The sequence below is a fragment of the Chelonoidis abingdonii genome, chromosome 1 (assembly GCF_003597395.2).
Source record: "Chelonoidis abingdonii isolate Lonesome George chromosome 1, CheloAbing_2.0, whole genome shotgun sequence".
Classification (NCBI taxonomy): domain Eukaryota; kingdom Metazoa; phylum Chordata; order Testudines; family Testudinidae; genus Chelonoidis; species Chelonoidis abingdonii.
The window spans coordinates 258,556,185-258,575,188 of NC_133769.1; the positions used below are offsets into that span (position 1 = coordinate 258,556,185).

A 19,004-nucleotide genomic window follows, 5' to 3' on the forward strand; every position below is an offset into this window, starting at 1 on the left:
GCCTTAATAATCACAGTAAGTAAAAGCAAAATGCAATTCCGTGTTTGAGGTAGCTTAGACATTTTATAGACTATGCTTGACCACTGTATGTTAGGAGTCAAATTCTGTATAGCACATGATCTTAGAAAAATCCACTGGTAATTGTCCCTCTGATATTTAACTCTGAAAAATGCATGATGGTTCTGGGGATGTTTATTATGGGCTATCACCATTTCATTTCAGCTGGTAGAAGAAGCCCAAGCTAGTAGGGCTCAGCTTGGCAATATAAGATCATTTATAGGATAAGCTATGGTTTGTGTGCGCGCCCCCCCTCCCCCCTTTTTACACACTGTATTTAAAATTAAACCACAAATTTGCAACTGCTGGAAACATAAGATGCAGAAGTAGCATTTATATAATTTGGTTGCTTTATATCTGTCTATAATAACTAATGGTTACATTTCCAGCTGAATTAAAATGAGCAATGAAAGGCTTTTCCTAAGTCATTTAAAAACAGTACCTTGTTCTATTTTTTGCTTTACAAGTTTATGGAATTTAGTCTGTCCTTTAGAGGAAAAACTAAAGTTATTTAGTTCTAATAATGTAAAATGAAATTCTGCCTTTGAATAAGTACACACAACTCCTATTGTGTTAACCAGTGAGAACTGTGCACCTGTAAACAACAGCGGAATATGATCTTTAAATAATTTAATGACTCTTTACAAAGAGTGGTTATACAGTGTAATATTTTGTACTCTTTTAGCAATACCACTATTTTTCACTTCCACAACTCAATATTACTGTTTTCTATTTGAGTCCTGTCATTGTTGCCGCTGCTTCCCTACAAGAAGCTCAATCTGCTGACAATTTTTTTGAATGAAGAATTGCGACACGAGACCCAGTTGGCCTCATTATGGCGTTCCAGACCATTCCATTGTTTGTGAAAAATGAAGTGCTAATCAGCAGTTAAATGAATGTATTCCATTTCAACCTATTCAGCAGAAGCAGTATTTCTAAATGTTGGTAAGAGGTATATTAGGAAATGCACTGGTTTCCAGGAACAGAGTGGACTGGAATATTTTCTGTACAAATATATTCAGTGACTAATATAATCAACTTCAGAACTGTCCAAGCCTCTAAATTTCCATGTATAATTGTTCACTGAATAGAACTTGAGAGGAAGGATAGACTTGTGGCGACGTCACTGGACATGGATGTGGAATATCTGAATTTGGTTCCTGGCTCTGCTACAAATATTCTGTGTCAACTTGAGCAAGACAGTTAATTTCTCAGTGCCTTAATGCCTACTCTGTAAAAGGAGGATAAATGCCTCTTTTCTTCCACACTTTCTGTCTGGTGTATATTGACTATAGGGGCTGTCTTTGTTTGTGCACTTAATACAACTGGGCCTCTTGATACTACCATCATAATAATATCTCGTCCTTTGTCTATGCCAGGGTTTCTCAAACAGGGGTCACCGCTTCTCTAGGGAAAGCCCCTGGTGGGCCAGGCCGGTGTGTTTATCTGCCCTGTCCGCAGGTCTGTCCAATCGCGGCTCCCACTAGCCATGGATTGCTGCTCCAGGCCAATGGGAGCTGCTGGAAGTGGCACGGGCCAAGAGACGTACTGGCCGCCAAATCCAACAACTCCCATAGCCCTGGAGCAGCGATCCGTGGCCAGTGGGAGCTGCGATCTGACAGACCTGCAGATAGAGCAGGTAAACACACCGGCCCGGCCCGCCGGGGGCTTTCCCTACAGAAGCAGCAACCCCTGTTTGAGAAACCCTGGTCTGTGCATTGTCAGGAGGCAGGCAAGATGGCAACTTTCTGAATCTTTAGTGGCTTAAATATATTTTTAAACTGGTGATTTACACCCCTTTTTAACTATTAAATGGCTGGATTACAACATGAATTTTAAACATAAATTGCTGTCTTCTCTTTAAAAGAAATGCATTATCTAGTACTCTGCAGACCAGCTGAGAGGCAATGCTCATGAGTCAATTAATTCAGATGGGTCCTTGTGTTTTGTTTAAGGGCATAATTGACATGGAGGAAAGCATACTGTTTACACAAGAACTGTATTCTCTGAATTAAACAGCCAGGCATATTAGTACAGCTTCACATTAAGGTACAACCCACACCTGAGCTTGGTAACTGGAAGTAATGAGGTATTCTGGAAATAATCGCAGGACTGCCAGTTTAAGTGATGTCATGACCTCCAAGCTGCTTTTCAAAGGCTGGTCATTCTTCAAATGTCTGACTTCCTCTAATCTTTTAGAAAAGAAAAACAAGGAAGAGCTAATGCAATGTTGGGGGTCTTTCCTTCTTAAAGAGACTGTAGTTTAGTTTATTAAAACTTCATAGAAGTGGGGGAAATATGTAAATTACCATTAACTTTGAGTCAACTATTTAAAGTTAAAAAAATTCTAAAATAGGAAGCTGCCATCTTATTTGTGGAATTCAAACTTTTTGACGTTTTGAATCATCACAGTAAGTAAACCTCTCATTTCACTCATGGTCACTTGCACATTTTGAAGAATTCTGTTCTTTCTGTTCAGAGACCAATCTCATCAGTGCCTGAGGTTACCAGAAATATTTCTGTAAAAATATCAACTAAACATATTGAGATTTTCTGTGGAAGGGACATGTTCTCTAGTACTCTTAATTCCTTTAAAGATAACTTATTGCAGTTGTTTGGTGCTTTATGTGCTACCTCAGTACAAATTAATAGTAACAATAAAAGGTTGTGTCCTGACTGCGCTATGCACTGTACAAGCACGTGGTAAAGCGGCAGCCTCTACCCCAGAGAGCTTGCAATGTAAATTATGACAAACCACAACATATAGATGAAACAAATGGGGAAGGGAGAACAAGATAATAGTGAAGCAAGAAAACTGTCATACAAGAAGCTCTTTACTTGTATAGCCGTTGTCATCTGTGTGTGCACTGTTCAACTGAGTCTTAAGGAAGGATTTTAAAGGAGGTTAAAGTAATGGCTTTGCAGATTTTTGCAGGAATTTTTTCCTGCTAATAAGGTTTGGCTTGGGGTTGGGAGATGCTTCTGTACTTTCTGAGGGAGAAACTGGTTGGAGGATGTTGATGTTGAAGGTTGGGTACTTGACAGAGTGAGGGAGGGATCCACGTCACAGTAAAACAGTAGATCAGGTTGGTAAAGTGGGGCTAACATGTGAAGGGCCCTAAAGACAAAAAGCTTCTATTTGTGGAGTAAGAGGACTCAGTGGGTTAGGAAGCAAGAAGGGGAATGAGTGTCAGAATGATGATCCATGAAAATTTTAGCAGCAGAAGAAGCTTCTTGAAGGAGGGGCATGTTTGTAGGCATCGGGGTCAAAGAGGGGGAGGTTGCAGTAGTCATAATGGAAGGTGAGGTCCTGAGCACAATTTTTAGTGGTGTGGACAGAGAGAAAAGATCAAATCTTGGAGGGATCATGAAGGACGAAGCAACAAGATTTTGATACAGCCTGGATGTGTGAATCGAGAGAGAGGTCTGAGTCAAAGATGACTCCCAGTTTACAGGTCTGAGGAACTAAGAGGGAGGACAATGGTGGTCTCTGTGATAATGAAGAATGGAGTGAGAGGAAGGTTTTTGGAGGTGAAAAATCAAGTGCTCAGCTTTGGCCATGTTGAATTCAAATTGATGACTGGCCAGTTACGTGATGTCAGCAAGACAGGCCAAATCATTTTCTATTTTATTGTACACACAGTAAAGAAAACGGCTGAAATTTCTTCAATAAAATCATAGGTTCATGTTTAAAGACAGTGAAGGTTACTGACATGAGTGCTTGCTTATATGATTATATGTTATGTGAAAGTACATTTTTGGCTGAGTTACAGTACTGTATAACTAACATTGTGACTATGACTGGAAAACTTTGTGGTGATGGATGATTTAAAAACTACTAATGTGCTTGGCCTTTGTATTTCTGTTTAGTTTTCTGCCTAGTACCTCTTCTTCTTTTGCAATTTATAATAGATTGCACATACAGGTCTGTAATTTTGAAAACATAGGGCTTAGGCATATCCAGTTATCAGTACACTGATGTGGTGATATTCTTGACTGGTGAGGTGCAGAATCTGTGCTTAAACTTTAAAACATTAAAATTAGATAAAGCTGCAATTAAATATTTTTAGTCTCAGGTTGGTCACTCAAACCAGAGAATCTGTACTGCTCAATTACTATAATATACAGAGGTAAAGTAAGGGACAGATTTTTATGGACTGAAGTTGAATTAGGAGGTTTGCCGGCTGATTTCACTAAACTAGTAAAAAATACTGCTGAGGCTGTATAGCTATCTAGTTAACTAATAAATTATTTTTGAAATTGCAGATGGTGACATACTTGCCTTGTTTTTAAGCTGAAATGTTGTGGTTGGCTACATAATGCTGTAATTTTCATGTGGCATTATATCATTCTGTATTTCAGGGAAAGGTACACCTAGAGCTGAGACTGAGTGAAGTTATAACAGACACTGGTGTCATTTGCCATAAGCTTGCAACAAGGTAAGATCTGAAATGTAACTATAGAACAATAACAGTAACTTGACAATGATTTGCACGTTCTTAAATTAGTAAAAATACTGTGTTATGAAGGAATATGTCAAATGCAAACAGTTTGTAATACTGCATTTTAAAAAAATTACTTTAAATAACAAAATCATTTATTAAAATTTAATATTTTTGAGCTCTAAACTTTAAATGGCCTACTTCTTTATTTTGAGATCTGCTCATCAATTTATAGGTTGCACTATGTTTTTCATGAAAAAACTCAAATGTATGCTAGGTGGTTGTCTCTATTACTTTAAAATTTAAACAATCACTTATCCCAACTCTAGGTGCAGTATAAATATTAGAAACACAACAAAGGATGTCGTAAATGCCCTTCTACTTTAATAGGATTATACCAGCCAAGTGCCTTCACAGGGACAGAATGTTACATTGCGTATATAATGATCAAAAGTCCACCTGCAATTATAACTGCAAACTCACAATCAGCTACCCCAGTTACCTCACCAACTCCTCTCTGGAAAAACCCAGAAGAAATGAGATTGCAATAAATGCTCTGCGTCTAATAAGTTTGAGTTCTGTCAGACCCCCAAGCAAGTGAGTGGAGTGAGTTCCAAAATCCCTCTTAGATTATGTTTACACTGGATCTGAAGGTGTAGTTTCTAGCTCAGGTAGATAGACCTGCAAAAGCTCAATCAAAGCTAGTGCACTAAAAATAAAAGTATAGCTACCAGTGGGCAGGGCTAGCTGCCCCAAGTATGATCCTATCTGAAACCCTAGCTATGAACACGGGCAGCTAGCATGTCCTGTTGCTCGGGCCACTTTGGCTACATTTCTTTGTTTAGTGCACTAGCTCTGACTGAGGGTGGAAATTATACCCCCAGCTCCCTAGAATACCCACAGAGAGCCCTTGCGAGTAATTCCCTACATTTTAAACCCAGGGACTGCTAACTTGAATGTCTCTCCTGATTGCAACTGCTGCAGTATCACTCAGAGAGAAGCGATCTTTCAGGTAGTCGGGGCCCAAACCATTTATGCCGTTGGTGCTGTGAGAACTTTTTAGTGATAGCATCTGAGATCTTAACTGTCGTTATATTAGGGCAAACACAGATAGAGAAAAAATCACCAACTCCCTGCTTCCACTTAAGCCTGGATTTTTTTTAATAACTTTGCTGAAGCCAGTCTTGTTGGGTTAATGGCCGAAATAAATGATTCATTTTATTGACATGAGAAAGGAGAGTGGTCTCCTCTTTAAACCTCTCAAATGTGTTTCGATGCTTGCTTTTCCTGAGGAGGTACTAAAGTGTGGTAGGATGGATTTTTAAAAGGCTGGCTCCATAACAAGTCTTTTTCCCAAGGAGAAAAAGCTCTTAACAAAAATAGCTGGCTTGAATGTGTATATAGCAGAATATTTTTATCCTGGTTCAATGTTTTTCTCTTCATTGCCTCCCTCCTTTTCTCACTTCTCAGTCCAACATGCAGCCTGCTTTCATCAGCTTGTTCTCTTCCAGTCACCCTTGTCTTGTTTCCCCATTCACCCATTATTTACTTTTTTCACTTGGAGCTATAATCACAGATTCAATATTAATTAACCTAATGATTTGATTTCAAAGTCCCTGTTTATACTTCAGCTGTCAACCAGACTTATTACCAAGCAGAGATATGGCTGACTTGAAATGTTAGTCACCATGGCAGCTGGGTGTTTTGCCCTTGCCAGGAGCCTAGGGCTAGCACATGGCTATCATCCTGTAAACAAGCTGTAACACTGTTCTTTGCAACATAGACAGGACCTGTTACTCATGTCTGAGTGATCAGATTGGTTGATCCTTGTCCTTCCCAGCGCGATCGGTAACAGGGCATCCCAGAGTATGCTGCCCCAGGTGCTGCTATTGCCTTTGAGTGCATGTCTTTTGGCAATCAGACCTCTCCTGAGGGACTATGGGATAGCTGCCCAGATTTTCCCCCGCTTCCCCAATACACGGGTACAAACATGGTGAGGCAGCGATGTGTAAACTGACTGACATAGCTAGGTGCTTTACATCAGATTTCTCTTCCGTTCATCAGTGAAATCAGACCTTTAACATTGTAACAAGGTTTTTTAAAATTAAATTCCTGAAGTGCTAGATGATGATAACAATGGGAAATTGGTCATTGCCTTTCTACTTATTGTTCAGGTCTTGTACTACCAAGAAGCTGCATATATGTGATGTGTAAGCAGCAGCATCTTGCATACCTACAGGGGTATGGAATTTCCTTTCTAATGCTTTCTAATATTCATCTGAGTGGACAAGTTTTAAATCCCTATTTGAATCTTTGTTTATGTGACCTTGGATTTAAGACTATTGAAAATATTTTAAATTTGGTTTGTGAAGCATTCTGTAACCACGATTTGCAAAGTATTGTTCAATAAAGTGTATGTATTAGCTCAACATTCAGAAATCTTTAGTTTCTAACCTCTGAGCTCTTGATAACAGATCACAGCTCCGATGACCCGTATTACAATTTAAAAACCCACTGGCCCTCAAAACAAAACCTGTAAATAGGAATCTAAGGAAAGTTTTATCCTACTGATGGTCCTTCCCACTCTCCTGCTATTTGCTCTGTAACCAATCTGAGCATGCCATTCCTGCTGTGGCTGAGCCTTGGAAGTTCCCCAGTATGTTCACTACTGTGAGTGGGCGTGGAGGTTTGGAGTTTAGAAGGGGAGGCAGTGAAGATGAGCATGTGGATAAAACACTTAAAATCCTTTGGTACAGTTTATGATGGCTGAACATGTCATTACAGGAGGGAAAGAAAGCAAGTGCAGAAGGAAAGGAGAGGTGATTAGGTCGGAAACAACACTGCAAAATAATCTGGGATTTTTCATGCAGTATCTTTTTAAATGATTGTTTTAGCTGGATATATAAAGCCCTTGCAGATTCCTGCTATGTGACTTTTCCACCAGCTGACTCCTCGCTCACTCAGGCACAATTTGATTCTAGCCATATAAGGAGAGAACACAGTAATTGCTTAACAAAGAAATCTCCTCCTATGATCTGTGTAGATGGAAAATCCCAGAGGAAGGATGATGGAGAGGGAAGGGAGGGTGGAACCTTCCTTTTATGAAATAGTTCTTGAATGAAAAGTAGAGACTCAATGAAACAGAAGAATGGAACTACCATTATAGATCTGTCAAGGCTCTTGGCTTTGTTGCGAATAGGACATGGAAGTGCTTAAAGCAAGGTTGAGATTGTACTTTTAGTGAGCAAATAAGATAAAGCTCTCATATGTGAGAGAGAACCTAAAATGATTACATCTGGCATTTTTTAGCAAATCACATTTTAAAGCTTTTCTCGTGCCTTTTATTTCTTTTATTTCAGCTTTTTCTCTCATGCTAATCATTTTGTATTATCCCTACACATGTCGTATAGTATTCTGCAATAGCCAGACTCTGTGAGATCAGGTTGACACTCCAGGCTTTCTCATTTAACTCTTCATTTCCTGGCTCTTGTGGATTTAATTTAAATGCCAATGTTGTTTAACGGGATTGTTTGTAGTTTATTATTTTTAACAATAGTATTTAGAAAATAGAAACTGTCCTGAAATAACTGGTTGGAGCTATTCTATAAATACTCTTATATGCTACAAAGACCAGAACAATCCAGATTTGCAGTTTCCCAGGAGACCGAAGGCTGCATCCAGTGGGCCAAATTTTCAAAAAAAAACTTGTGATGTGAGCAAACTTTCTGTACCCCCAACAGTGCCGGTTGTCAAAAGACAAACACATGTTTGTGCGGGCAGACTGAAAATTAGGCTTGGCCAGAGACCTGATGCACCCTTTTTACCCACTGAGACATACCCATTGGCATGAGGAAATAAAGATCAGTCTCTTGTCAACACATCTCGTGTCAGACCCCTGTTACACTTGCCTTCTGCCTTTGTGCACATTGCCGCTGCCACCTCCTCTAGTTTTGCCAGGCCTAAAAGCAGCTGGGGCCTTAGTCTGCTGGAACACACCATCAGTATCAAGCTGGACAGGTGCATTTTATCTAAATAAAATGTCAATGAAATGGATCATTAGAAGTGCTATGCACTGAATTTTTAAACAGTAGGGAAAGAAAATAAAACTCATAGAGCACTTTAGGCTGTCATAGCTTCTGCGAAGGAAACAAAGAAAACATGTAACTTCTCCCCTGGAAGCATTCAGTGCTGTCATTTAGCCCTAAACCACTAAGCTGTTGTGGTTTATCAGCGTTTTGTGGTGGCTCTGACGATTGCCACCACACAGTCTCCCAGGCTGGATCTCTGTCACAGAGATTAGAAGGAGAAGCATTAGTCCCCAGTCGCTCCCCCTGTAAATGAATAAGAACTCTAGCTTATGCTCCCACGCTCCTCTAGGGAGTTATTCATCACCCCACTGTGGACTTGCAGTGGGCCCTGAAGGAATTGGCTTTGTTTGAGGGAGTTTTCAGCTGGCATCTTGCTCCGTCCTAATCCAACCCTCAGAATGTCGGTCTTGTGATTCTCTAAAGTTAAACACAGGGAAAGACTTAAGCCATAGGCTCATCCTATGAAGAGAGTATGAAGTTGCAGCTCATTCAGGTATGACTCTGGCCTGACTGCGTAGTGCAGACTCACTCCAACAATGAAAAATAAAACATGCATAAGGGGGTGTGGCCTGCGCCATACATGTCACATTAATATGTACTAACTACTGTTGTGCACATATTGCACAATACTGTATGCCCCCCATACACACACACACACATTTCCTGTTCCTCAGCACACATTTAGTTGCCGTTTTTTTCCCTTTTGGCAGTGGCTGGCCAAGTGGCCATTGACAGGAGGATTGGAGAACTTTTTTGTCTGCTGGTCCAGAACTTTGAGGCGCATGCAACCAAGTCCCATAAGCACGTCCCATTCAGTTCTGGAAAAAGGTGGTGTGCACCTATCCCTGAGGCTGTGCTTCTTCACCACCACTTAGTGTGCACAGGTGGCTGGCTGCATGCAGAGCCTCTTTGAAAATCCCATATGCCAGCACCTCTTGTTTGCTCCAGGAAATACAGAGGACTTAGTATATAATACTCCAGTTTGGTCCAAGTGGCCTTCCTCCTTGATCAAACAGTTCAATGTCGCATGCTGGGACCTGGAGTTATGTCCATCTGCATCTTAATAGAGGACGGGGGCAATAGGTTCCATTGTAGACATCCATGAGCCTCACTTTGGCCACACCGGTAGAGACAGTCAAAAGTAATTCTTCTGACTTCAAAGGTTCCTATGGGAATTAGGCATTTAAGTCTCATTGAAGCTGCATGGGAGGTAGTTTCCCAGCTCCCTTTGGTTTCTTTGAAAATCCCAGCCCATGTCTGTAATTATTTATTTAAATGTCTGTATTTATTCAGTGTTCCCAGATTGCTCCATCATGCCTTGTCTCTTAAGTTAAAAAAAGCCTGAAAACATCTGTTCTTGGAAAGCTTTTTCTTCTGCTTCTTTTGTTCTTTTCCAACAACAAATTTGTGCAGCTGAGTTGTAGCTCATGAAGTGTGTTTATAAATGACGCTGCTGACAGACTTAACTTGTGTGGTATTAGCAACCACTGCTGCTTTTTATACATAGCAATAACAAAGTCTTCCAATGACTAACTCGCAGATCTGCAAATGCATTAGTAATGCTCAAATTTGGTTGGTAATTAAGCATTTATAAGCATATTGTGGAGGGTGTGGAGGCTGCTCTGCATTAATTTATGAATGCTATATGTGCTCTGTGATTGAGCGCTATAGGGGATAGATTCTGTCTGACTATATGGAGCTAAGGCCTGGTGTGCACTTAAAAATTAGATCAACCTAGCTACATTGCCTAGGTTGTGAAAAAATTTGCATCCTGAGCGTCGAAGTTAGGTCAGTCTAACCCAGTGTAGAGGTGGCTAGGTCGATGGAAAAATTCTTCCATCTGCTTACCTCCGACCTCTTGGATGGGTGGATTAACCTCTTCCATCAAGGTAGGAAGTGTCTCCACTACAGCAGCACAACTGCAACACCAAAGCTGTGCTGCTGTAGTGTAGACATACCCTAAGTCAAAAGAGTCTGTTAGGAAAAACAAGCAGGAAATGAGACAGTGACTAGAGATAAGACACTTCTGGGGCAAACACTTCAAAGGTCGTTGAGAGACTTATGGCTGGATTATTAATTGGGGAGGTCCCACCTGCTGTGTCTGAACTAAAGTTAAAAGGCTTATTTTGCCAGGGCTGGGGGGGTCTAAGATCAAAAGGATACTAACCAGTCATAAAGTCCCTATCTAGAGAGCAACATCGTGGTGGGATCAGGTGTCAGGCACAGTTTGGGGAAACAGGCTGAGACGCAGAGAGGCTCCAGGAGGGAGTCTAAAGAAGTTGGGCTACCTGGCTATCATGGAGGGTAAGTTGCAGATAGATATCCCTGCACATAGACTGTTCTTGTTCTCTTGTGCTCTGTAGTGTTCCTACTGTTAAGAAGGAATGATACTTCATTCTATATGGTTGCTGTACCACTGGTCACAGCTCCTAAGGGCAAAACTGCGGGTACAGAAGCTAAAACAGACCTGCTGAGGTAATCACAGTTAGCACACAAGTCCTGGGCTGAGTGGCAGAATTGCATAATTCTACCCTGACAGAGGTGACCGCTTGAGACTTGTCACCTGAGGGGATGTACTCTGAGACCCAGATTGGGGACTGCAGTGCAGCTAGCCTGGTAACTGTGGCACATGGTATTTTAGTGCTTTTAAGTAAAATTAAAACACCTCCCATTCATCCAAATGCTTCCTTTTATTAATAAGCATTTCTTCCTCCTTTTATAGGTTGTGGCATGAGTAATTTGCTTTCATACAAATACCTGTCGTTGTCAGATACTAGGACAAGTAATGTAACTGTAAAATCTGGGTTTGATTAAAAAGAAGACTTGTAGCTGAATGTCATCTGTGTATCAATGACACTGTGAGCCCAAATGTGTCTGTTTCCGCTAGAGGCTTTATTTGCACATTGACATGTAAAAATGGGGAGCCCAGCCTTCAGAGAGGACAGCTACTCAAAATTTGGTATAACAAAACTTTATATGCTTTATATATGGTTCACTAGCACAGGAAATAACAATATTATCTTTCTAGTTCTCCATTGGAGAGTTAGTTTTTTTTAAAAGTGGCATTGCTAGAACACGAATATTAGTTTAAAAAACAATGCCAGACTCCAGTTACTTGGGAATGTGGGAAGTAGATGGTTAATACTGTAAGATATATCTATACATACACTTTTTAGTCTCTCAAGTAAATTGCCACTATGAGTCATGCAGGCATACAATGCGCAGCAAATCCATTCTGAGCTCACTTTCCTAGGGTCAAACAAAGTGTATCTTCCTGCATAAGATTTGAGCTGAATCGGTACAAAAATAACGGTGGTGCTGAATGGGACTTAGCCAGTTTAATGCACCCATCACTCAGTGCTCCTAGCCGCATTTGCAAGGATTTTATCTTTTGTCTGTATCCACTAAAAACTACTACTAACATAAAGCAATCTCAGGGTTTCACTTTCAGTAAACGTAAGTATCCATTAAAATGTGTCATGACCTTCCCTTTTATGAGAGCATGCCCTACATCAGTGCTTCACCGACCTCTGGAGATCCACAGACTATGTCTAAGGGGTCTGTGAAAAGTGACTATGGAAAATAAGGTTTCAGATCGCAGAACAGGCATTCGGTTTTTCTGATTAATCAAAAGTATGTCCGTACCCCCACCTGCAGGTCAAAATCCAAAAGTGTTGTCATTACCATAGAAGCCCACAATTTATAGCCCTTTCTCATACTGCGTCAAATGCCATGCCAAGCATGTGTAACATTATAGTTGAATTCTAGTCAGTCAACTTTCAGTTTAAGACTTCTATGGTAGGGGTCCACGGACCACAGTTTGAGTTTCCAAAGGGTCCCTTGCCTCCGTTCGAAATTTTTTAAGAGTCCGCAAATGGAAGAAGGTTGAAAACTACAGGCCCTACATCAAAATATGCCTTTTTCTTTCATTTTGCTATGGAACTGCACCTTGGGCTTGTTTTTAATCTTGTGTGTTTCATAACCAATTGAAAAAAACACTTGATCTGAGATTAAACCAGATAGCATCTGGTATCTGACAGTGCAGAATTGAAGTACTGTAAAAGAAGTCCTTTCCAATCCAAGGTATGCGGGATAGAATATGAGGCTGGAGGAGAAATGCACATCGATAGTAAGATAAGAGTTTTCTTCCCTGCCGCCCAGCCAAGCCCTCTCCTTCCCTTCTCTATCATCCCTGAAAGCTCCACCATCTTGCCCATTCTACAGGATGAATTAAGTTCATGCTCCTCATCCTCTCTCTCCAGGCTCCCAGCCCCTACTTTTATCTCATCTCTCATTGTAATGATGCGGTTCTGATGGGACCCAACTGAGAGTGCCAATTCAGGACCAATTGCTTAAACAGGACAGTTGCAGCCTTAGGCTGGGGTTTTTCCACCTCTAAGGCAAACCAAACCAGCCAGATAAAAAGGACTTTGGTTTCACCCCACTGGCTATCCACAAGTCACACAAGCAATTTCCTTAAGCACTCCAGTCTCCGAGTATCACCACCAGTCCCGCTCGTCCTGGGGATGAATAGTTATGAAAACCAACACCCCAATAAAAGAAAATGGGGTTCTCTCGATCCCAAAGGACCACGCCCCAGACCCAGGTCAATATACAAATCAGATCTTACCCACAAATCACGCTGTTGCCAATCCTTTAGAATCTAAAATCTAAAGGTTTATTCATAAATGGAAAAAGATATAGATGAGAGCTAGAATTGGTTAAATGGAACCAATTACATACAGTAATGGCAAAGTTCTTAGTTCAGACTTGTAGCAGTGATGGAGTAAACTGCAGGTTCAAATCATGTCTCTGGAGTACATCCCCCGCTGGGATGGGTCATCAGTCCTTTGTTCAGAGCTTCAGCTTATAGCAAAGTCCCTCCAGGGGTAAGAAGCAGGACTGAAGACCCGATGGAGATGAGACATCAGCCTTTTATAGGCTTTCCCAGGTGTAAGAACCTCTCTGTTGTTACTGTGGAAAATTACAGCAAAATGGAATCTGCAGTCACATGGGCAAGTTCCTGCATATTTTGCTGAGTTACAAGGCTGATCTGCCTCCTCTCAATGGGTCAGTTGTGTAGCTGATGGTCCTTAATGGGCCATCAAGCAGGCTAGGCAGAGCTAACACCAACTTGTCTAGGGTGTCACCCAGAAGCACAGCACAAATTTGAAATACAGACAGTATAGAGAGAATACTCATAACTTCAACTACAAAACGATAGATACATATAGACAGCATAATCATAACCAGCAACCCATAACCTGGTCTTAGACACCTTATATGACCCCCTTTTACATAAGATTTGATGCCACTACAGGACCTTGGTTGCAACCATGTTCTATATGGTCCCAGAATATATTAGTAACGTCACACTCATTTCTTCCTGTTGCCTGTGCTCTTGCCAAGCCTCCAGTCTAGTGTCAATCTTCCTTTTGCATCCTTTTCCCAGTTTTGTATCCAACCTTCCTTCGATGCCACCCCCTTATGCTTGAAACTCTTTCCTTTTCCTTACATTCCAGGCAAACATCCTCTTATTCATAACCCTAATTAAAAGTACACTGCTTCTGTTAGGCCTTTCAGCAATAATCCACCCCAAGCAGAGACTATTTTAAAGCCTGCACCATGGTGAGATCAAGCCATCATCTGAACAGCCTGTGCATTATGTGTAAGGCTGCATTTGGAGTGCTAGACAGGAACTGGTCTATTCTAAGGCAGTCTATTTCAACACAAAGTGGCAATGTTATTTAAATAACTTGTGTGAGTCCTGTTCTATGCAGTAGTTAACATATTTAGAGTTAATAAATGAAAGTTAAATAACTCACGCATAAATCCTTTAAAGAATAAATTAAATGTAATCTCTGAAGTTATTCGGGGTGATAGGAATAGTTTATTGGGAGTGGAGGAGGATTAATAGTTCAAATGCTAAGGCAGCCATGTTTGCTATTGATACTTGAACTGAAGAGTTCTGAGGGCCGTAGCTTGCCAGAGCACTTGTCTTTGCATAATCTCTATAGGTTTTGCTGAGAAATAGCTGTATAAGGATTACACACTTCTTTGGCTGTCTAGAATTAAGGAGTTTGCATACATGCAGTTACTGAGAAGTAGTCATACATGACTCTCAGTGCCAATCAGAGTGGAGGGAACTGCATATGTACATGTGCAGTTATGGGTCAATAATTGCACAGCATCCTTTCACTCTCAAACAATTCCACTGTAGTAATTGGAAATAGCCAGGAAAGGGAAAGTTATGCAAAAGAAATCACTTCATTTCACATTTCCAGTTTGTAGCTTATCAATAGAAATGATGCAAATCAGACTAAATCAAAATACTGTGTAAACCCAGAATATTGTTTGTGTATTAATGCACAGTTCAGTATGTAAAAGCAGAAAAGTAGAATTGACTTCATAAAATCAGAAATCCCATTAACGTTAATGTTTGTACAATACAGTTATGTTGTTTTGTCATTCAGTTTTACATGTTAACTTATTTGAGGGTGGGGGATTTCAGCCATGTGTTCCCCTCCCTCTGCCAGCCCACTTCCCCATTAAAGTTGGAGATAAACTGATTGGTTTTCAGCAGTACCATTCTCAAGATGCTGTGTGTGTCATGGGAAAGGACGTCTCTGCCAGAGAACTCTGTGATGCCTTTAAGATACAGCCTTGTGTTGAGAGCAGTGTAGAACAACACCATGCTTTGAGAAGCACTCAGAGGTAGAATGCTAGTCAGAGCCCTTCCTCTGAACAGCAGACTCCCTCCTGCATGTCGGGCCTGCTTGGCCCTTATTCACAGACTGCAAGTTAAGCTGCTTGCACCCTACCCATTGTACACTTATGTAGTACTAAGCACACTGTGGTCTAGAATGTGGCCACTTCTAAAAATCCATCCAAAACTTCAGTAGAAAGCAAGGAAAATTTAGGATGCTGTCACTGAAAGTCAGTTTTTTAGTATCATTCATTACTTCTGTGTTTTACAGTTTGTAAGAGAAAAGACCGCTACTTTCCAAATTGAGTCGTGTGCAGTTTTCTTTTGCAGCTCATTACTGACAATATTCTGAGTTGTTGTATCCTTTACCTGCAGTTTCTTTGTCATAACTAATGTCAAGCAAAAAGAGCTTTTGAATTCCTTTTGAGTATAGGTTGTTAGAAATGTGTTGTGAACCCATTTAAAGAGCAGACCTGCATCAAATAGCTCTTTAATGTGTGCAGTATGTAACATAATGCAGCTAGGCAATTTAATCCTGGAAAAATTGTAATATGGTTATTTTCACAGCTTTACCAGCATGTACCATGTTTGTTTTAATGGAACTCTCACAGGAGCAATGTTATGGGATATGATTCAACTTAAAAAACAAACGTTTCCCTGAAAATCTTTTACCTTTAGTGAAGTCAAGTATAAAAATATAATTAGGCAGGCCAAAAAAGAATTTCAAGAGCAACTAGCTAAAGACACAGACAGTTTTTTAAAGGCCATCGGAAGCAGGAAGCCTGCCTGTTAGTGGTGCCACTGGATAATCAAGAGACTAAGGCCAGGTCTACACTACGCGGTAAAATCGATTTTAGATACGCAATTTCAGCTACGAGAATAGCGTAGCTGAAGTTGAATATCTAAAATCGATTTACTCACCCGTCTTCACTGCGCGGGATCCATGTCCGCGGCTCGCCATGTCGATTCCAGAACTCCGTTGGGTTTGGTGGAGTTCCGGAATCGATATAAGCGCGCTCAGGAATCGATATATCCCGTCTAGATCAGACGCGATATATCGATCCCCGAGCAATCGATTTTAACGCGCTGATACGACGCGTAGTCTAGACGTGGCCTAAAGGAAGACTTGAGGAAGACAAAGCTGTTGCGGAGAAGCTAAATGAATTCTTTGTGTCAGTCTTTACTGCAGAGAATGTGAGGGAGATTTCCACACCTGAGCCATCCTTTTTAGGTGACGGATCTGATGAACTGTGCCAGACTGAGGTGTCAGAGGTGATTTTGGAACAAATTGATAAATTAAACAGTAGTAAGTCACCAGAACCAGATGGTATTCACCCAAGAGTTCTGAAGGAGCTGAAATATGAAATTGCAGAACTACTAATTATGATATGTAACCTGCTGCTTAAATCAGCCTCTGTACCAGATGATTGGCATATAGCTAATGTAATGCCAATTTAAATTTAAAAAAAAAACGTTTCCAGAAGTGATCCTAGCAATTACAGGCCGGTAAGCTTAATTTCAGTACAAGGCAAATTGGCTGAAACTGTAGTAAAAGAACAGAATTATCAGATAATTAGATGAACATGATTTGTTGGGGAAGACTCAACACATCTTCTCTAAAGGAAAATCATGCCTCACTAACCTATTCTAATTCTTTGCGGGAGTCAAGAAGCATTTGGACAATGATGATACAGTTGACATAGTGTACTTGGGCTTTTTACAAGGTCCCATACTAAAGACTCTTAAGCAGTCATGGGATAAGAAGGAAGGTCATGGATCAGTAACTTGTTAAAAGTTAGGAACCAAAAGGGTAGGAATAAATGGTCCATTTTCACTATGCAGAGAAGTAAATACCAGAGTCCCCCAAGAATCTGTACTGGGACAAGTGCTGTTCAACATATCCATAAATGATCTGAAAAAGGGGGTAAACAGTATGGTGGCAAAGTTTGCAGATGAGTCCAAACTACTCTAGATCGGTAAGACCAAAGCTGACTGTGAAGAGATACAAAGGGATCAGAAAACTGGGTGACTGGACAACAAAATGGCAGATGAAATTCAGTGTTGATGAGTGCAGAGTAATGCATAATCCCAACTATACATACAAAATGATGAGGTCTTAGCACTCAAGATAAGGATCTTGGAGTCATTGTGGATAATTCTCTGAAAACATCTGCTCAATGTTCAGCACCAGTCAAAAAAGCTTAACAGAAAGTTAGGCACCAGTAGAAAAGGGATACATAATAAAATAAAAATTATCATTATGCTACTATATAAATCTATGGTATGCCCATACCCAGAGCCGGATTTACAGTGAAACACAGGGAGCCCTGGCACGGGGCCCCATGACAGAGGGCCCAGCAGCTGCAGGGGCAGAAGCTTGGTCCTGGTGGCTCCTGCTGCAGGCTCCCCCCTCACCCATCTCTTCCCCACCTCCTCCCCTGAGTGTGCCACATCCCTGCCCCTCCCCCACAGGGCTTTCCTCGCTGCCGAACAGCTCAGTTGCTCCAGAAGGAAGTGGGAGGAGCGGGGCTGCAGCACACTCAGGGGAGGAGGCAGAGAAGGGGCAGGGCCTTGGGGGAGGGGGTGGATTTGGAGCAGGGCAGAGCAAAGGTGAGGCCCCTGCACTCTCCCTACACATCCCCGTCCCCAGCCACCTGCTCTGAGCTGCTCAGGGCAATGGGCTGGGGTGTGGTGGGGCAGGGGGCTGGTAGCACCCCCACGACCCCAGCCCACATCCTTAGCTCCCTGTCCTGACTCCTGCACCCCCCTCACACACACCTCAGCCCCCTGCCCTCCCTGACTGCTGCACCACCCCACATCCGCGCTCCCACCTTGAGCACCAAACGGGAGCTTTTGCACCCCTCCTCCACATTCCCACCTGAACCCCTCGCACCAAATGGGAGCTGCCCCAGGTAAGTGGTCCACGCCCCAACCTTCTGCCCGAACCCTGAGCCCCCTCCTGCATCCTAACTCCTGGACAGACCCTGCACCCCAGCCCACTCCTACACCCTAACTCCCTTCTAGACCTTGTACTCCCAGCCCTGACTCCTGCACCTCCTCACATACACCCTGCCTGCCCTGACTTCTGCACCCCCTCCCACATCCCCACCTGTGCCCCTCACACCAAACCAACCCCCTGTCCCAGCCCTGAGCCCCCTCCCACACCCTAACTCCTGACCAGACCCTGTACCCCAACCCCCAGCCTGCTCCTGCACCCTAACTTCCTCCCAGACCCTGCACCCCCAGCCCAGAGCCCCCTCCCACACCAGAAGTCCTGGCCAGACCCTGCACCCCAACACTTCTTTACTTTTAAAAGTATCCCTCAGTGATTTTCAAGTGGTCTGTGGAAAAATAAGTTAGACTACAAAAACAGTCAAGGTACCTCACTTTATTTTCATTTACTTCCTATTACTTACAGGAGGAGGATACAGAATGAAAAACGAGGGCAGGAGCAGATAAGAGAGAATATTCTTTTTCTTGGCTGGGTCCCAAGGACTCATAGACTCATATACTTTAAGGTCAGAAGGGACCATTATGATCATCTAGTCTGACCTCCTACACAACGCAGGCCTCAAAATCTCACCCACCCACTCCTGTAACAAAACCCTAACCTATGTCTGAGTTACTGAAGTCCTCAAATCGTGGTTTAAAGACCTCAAGGTGCAGAGAATCCTCCAGCAAGTGACCCATGCCCCACGCTGCAGAGGAAGG

The 19,004-nt window shown here is 41.9% G+C and overlaps 1 protein-coding gene across 3 annotated transcripts in view; it reads left to right on the forward strand.

Moving 5' to 3' along the window:
* The window catches only part of RASA3 (RAS p21 protein activator 3), a 282,307-nt gene that overhangs the window by 202,272 nt on the left and 61,031 nt on the right, over positions 1-19,004 (forward strand). For all 3 annotated transcript variants that reach the window (XM_075061447.1, XM_032777821.2, XM_032777822.2), the window contains one exon: positions 4,420-4,496. In XM_075061447.1, the coding sequence (XP_074917548.1) occupies positions 4,420-4,496 (77 nt within the window). The remainder of the gene's footprint in view (positions 1-4,419; positions 4,497-19,004) is intronic.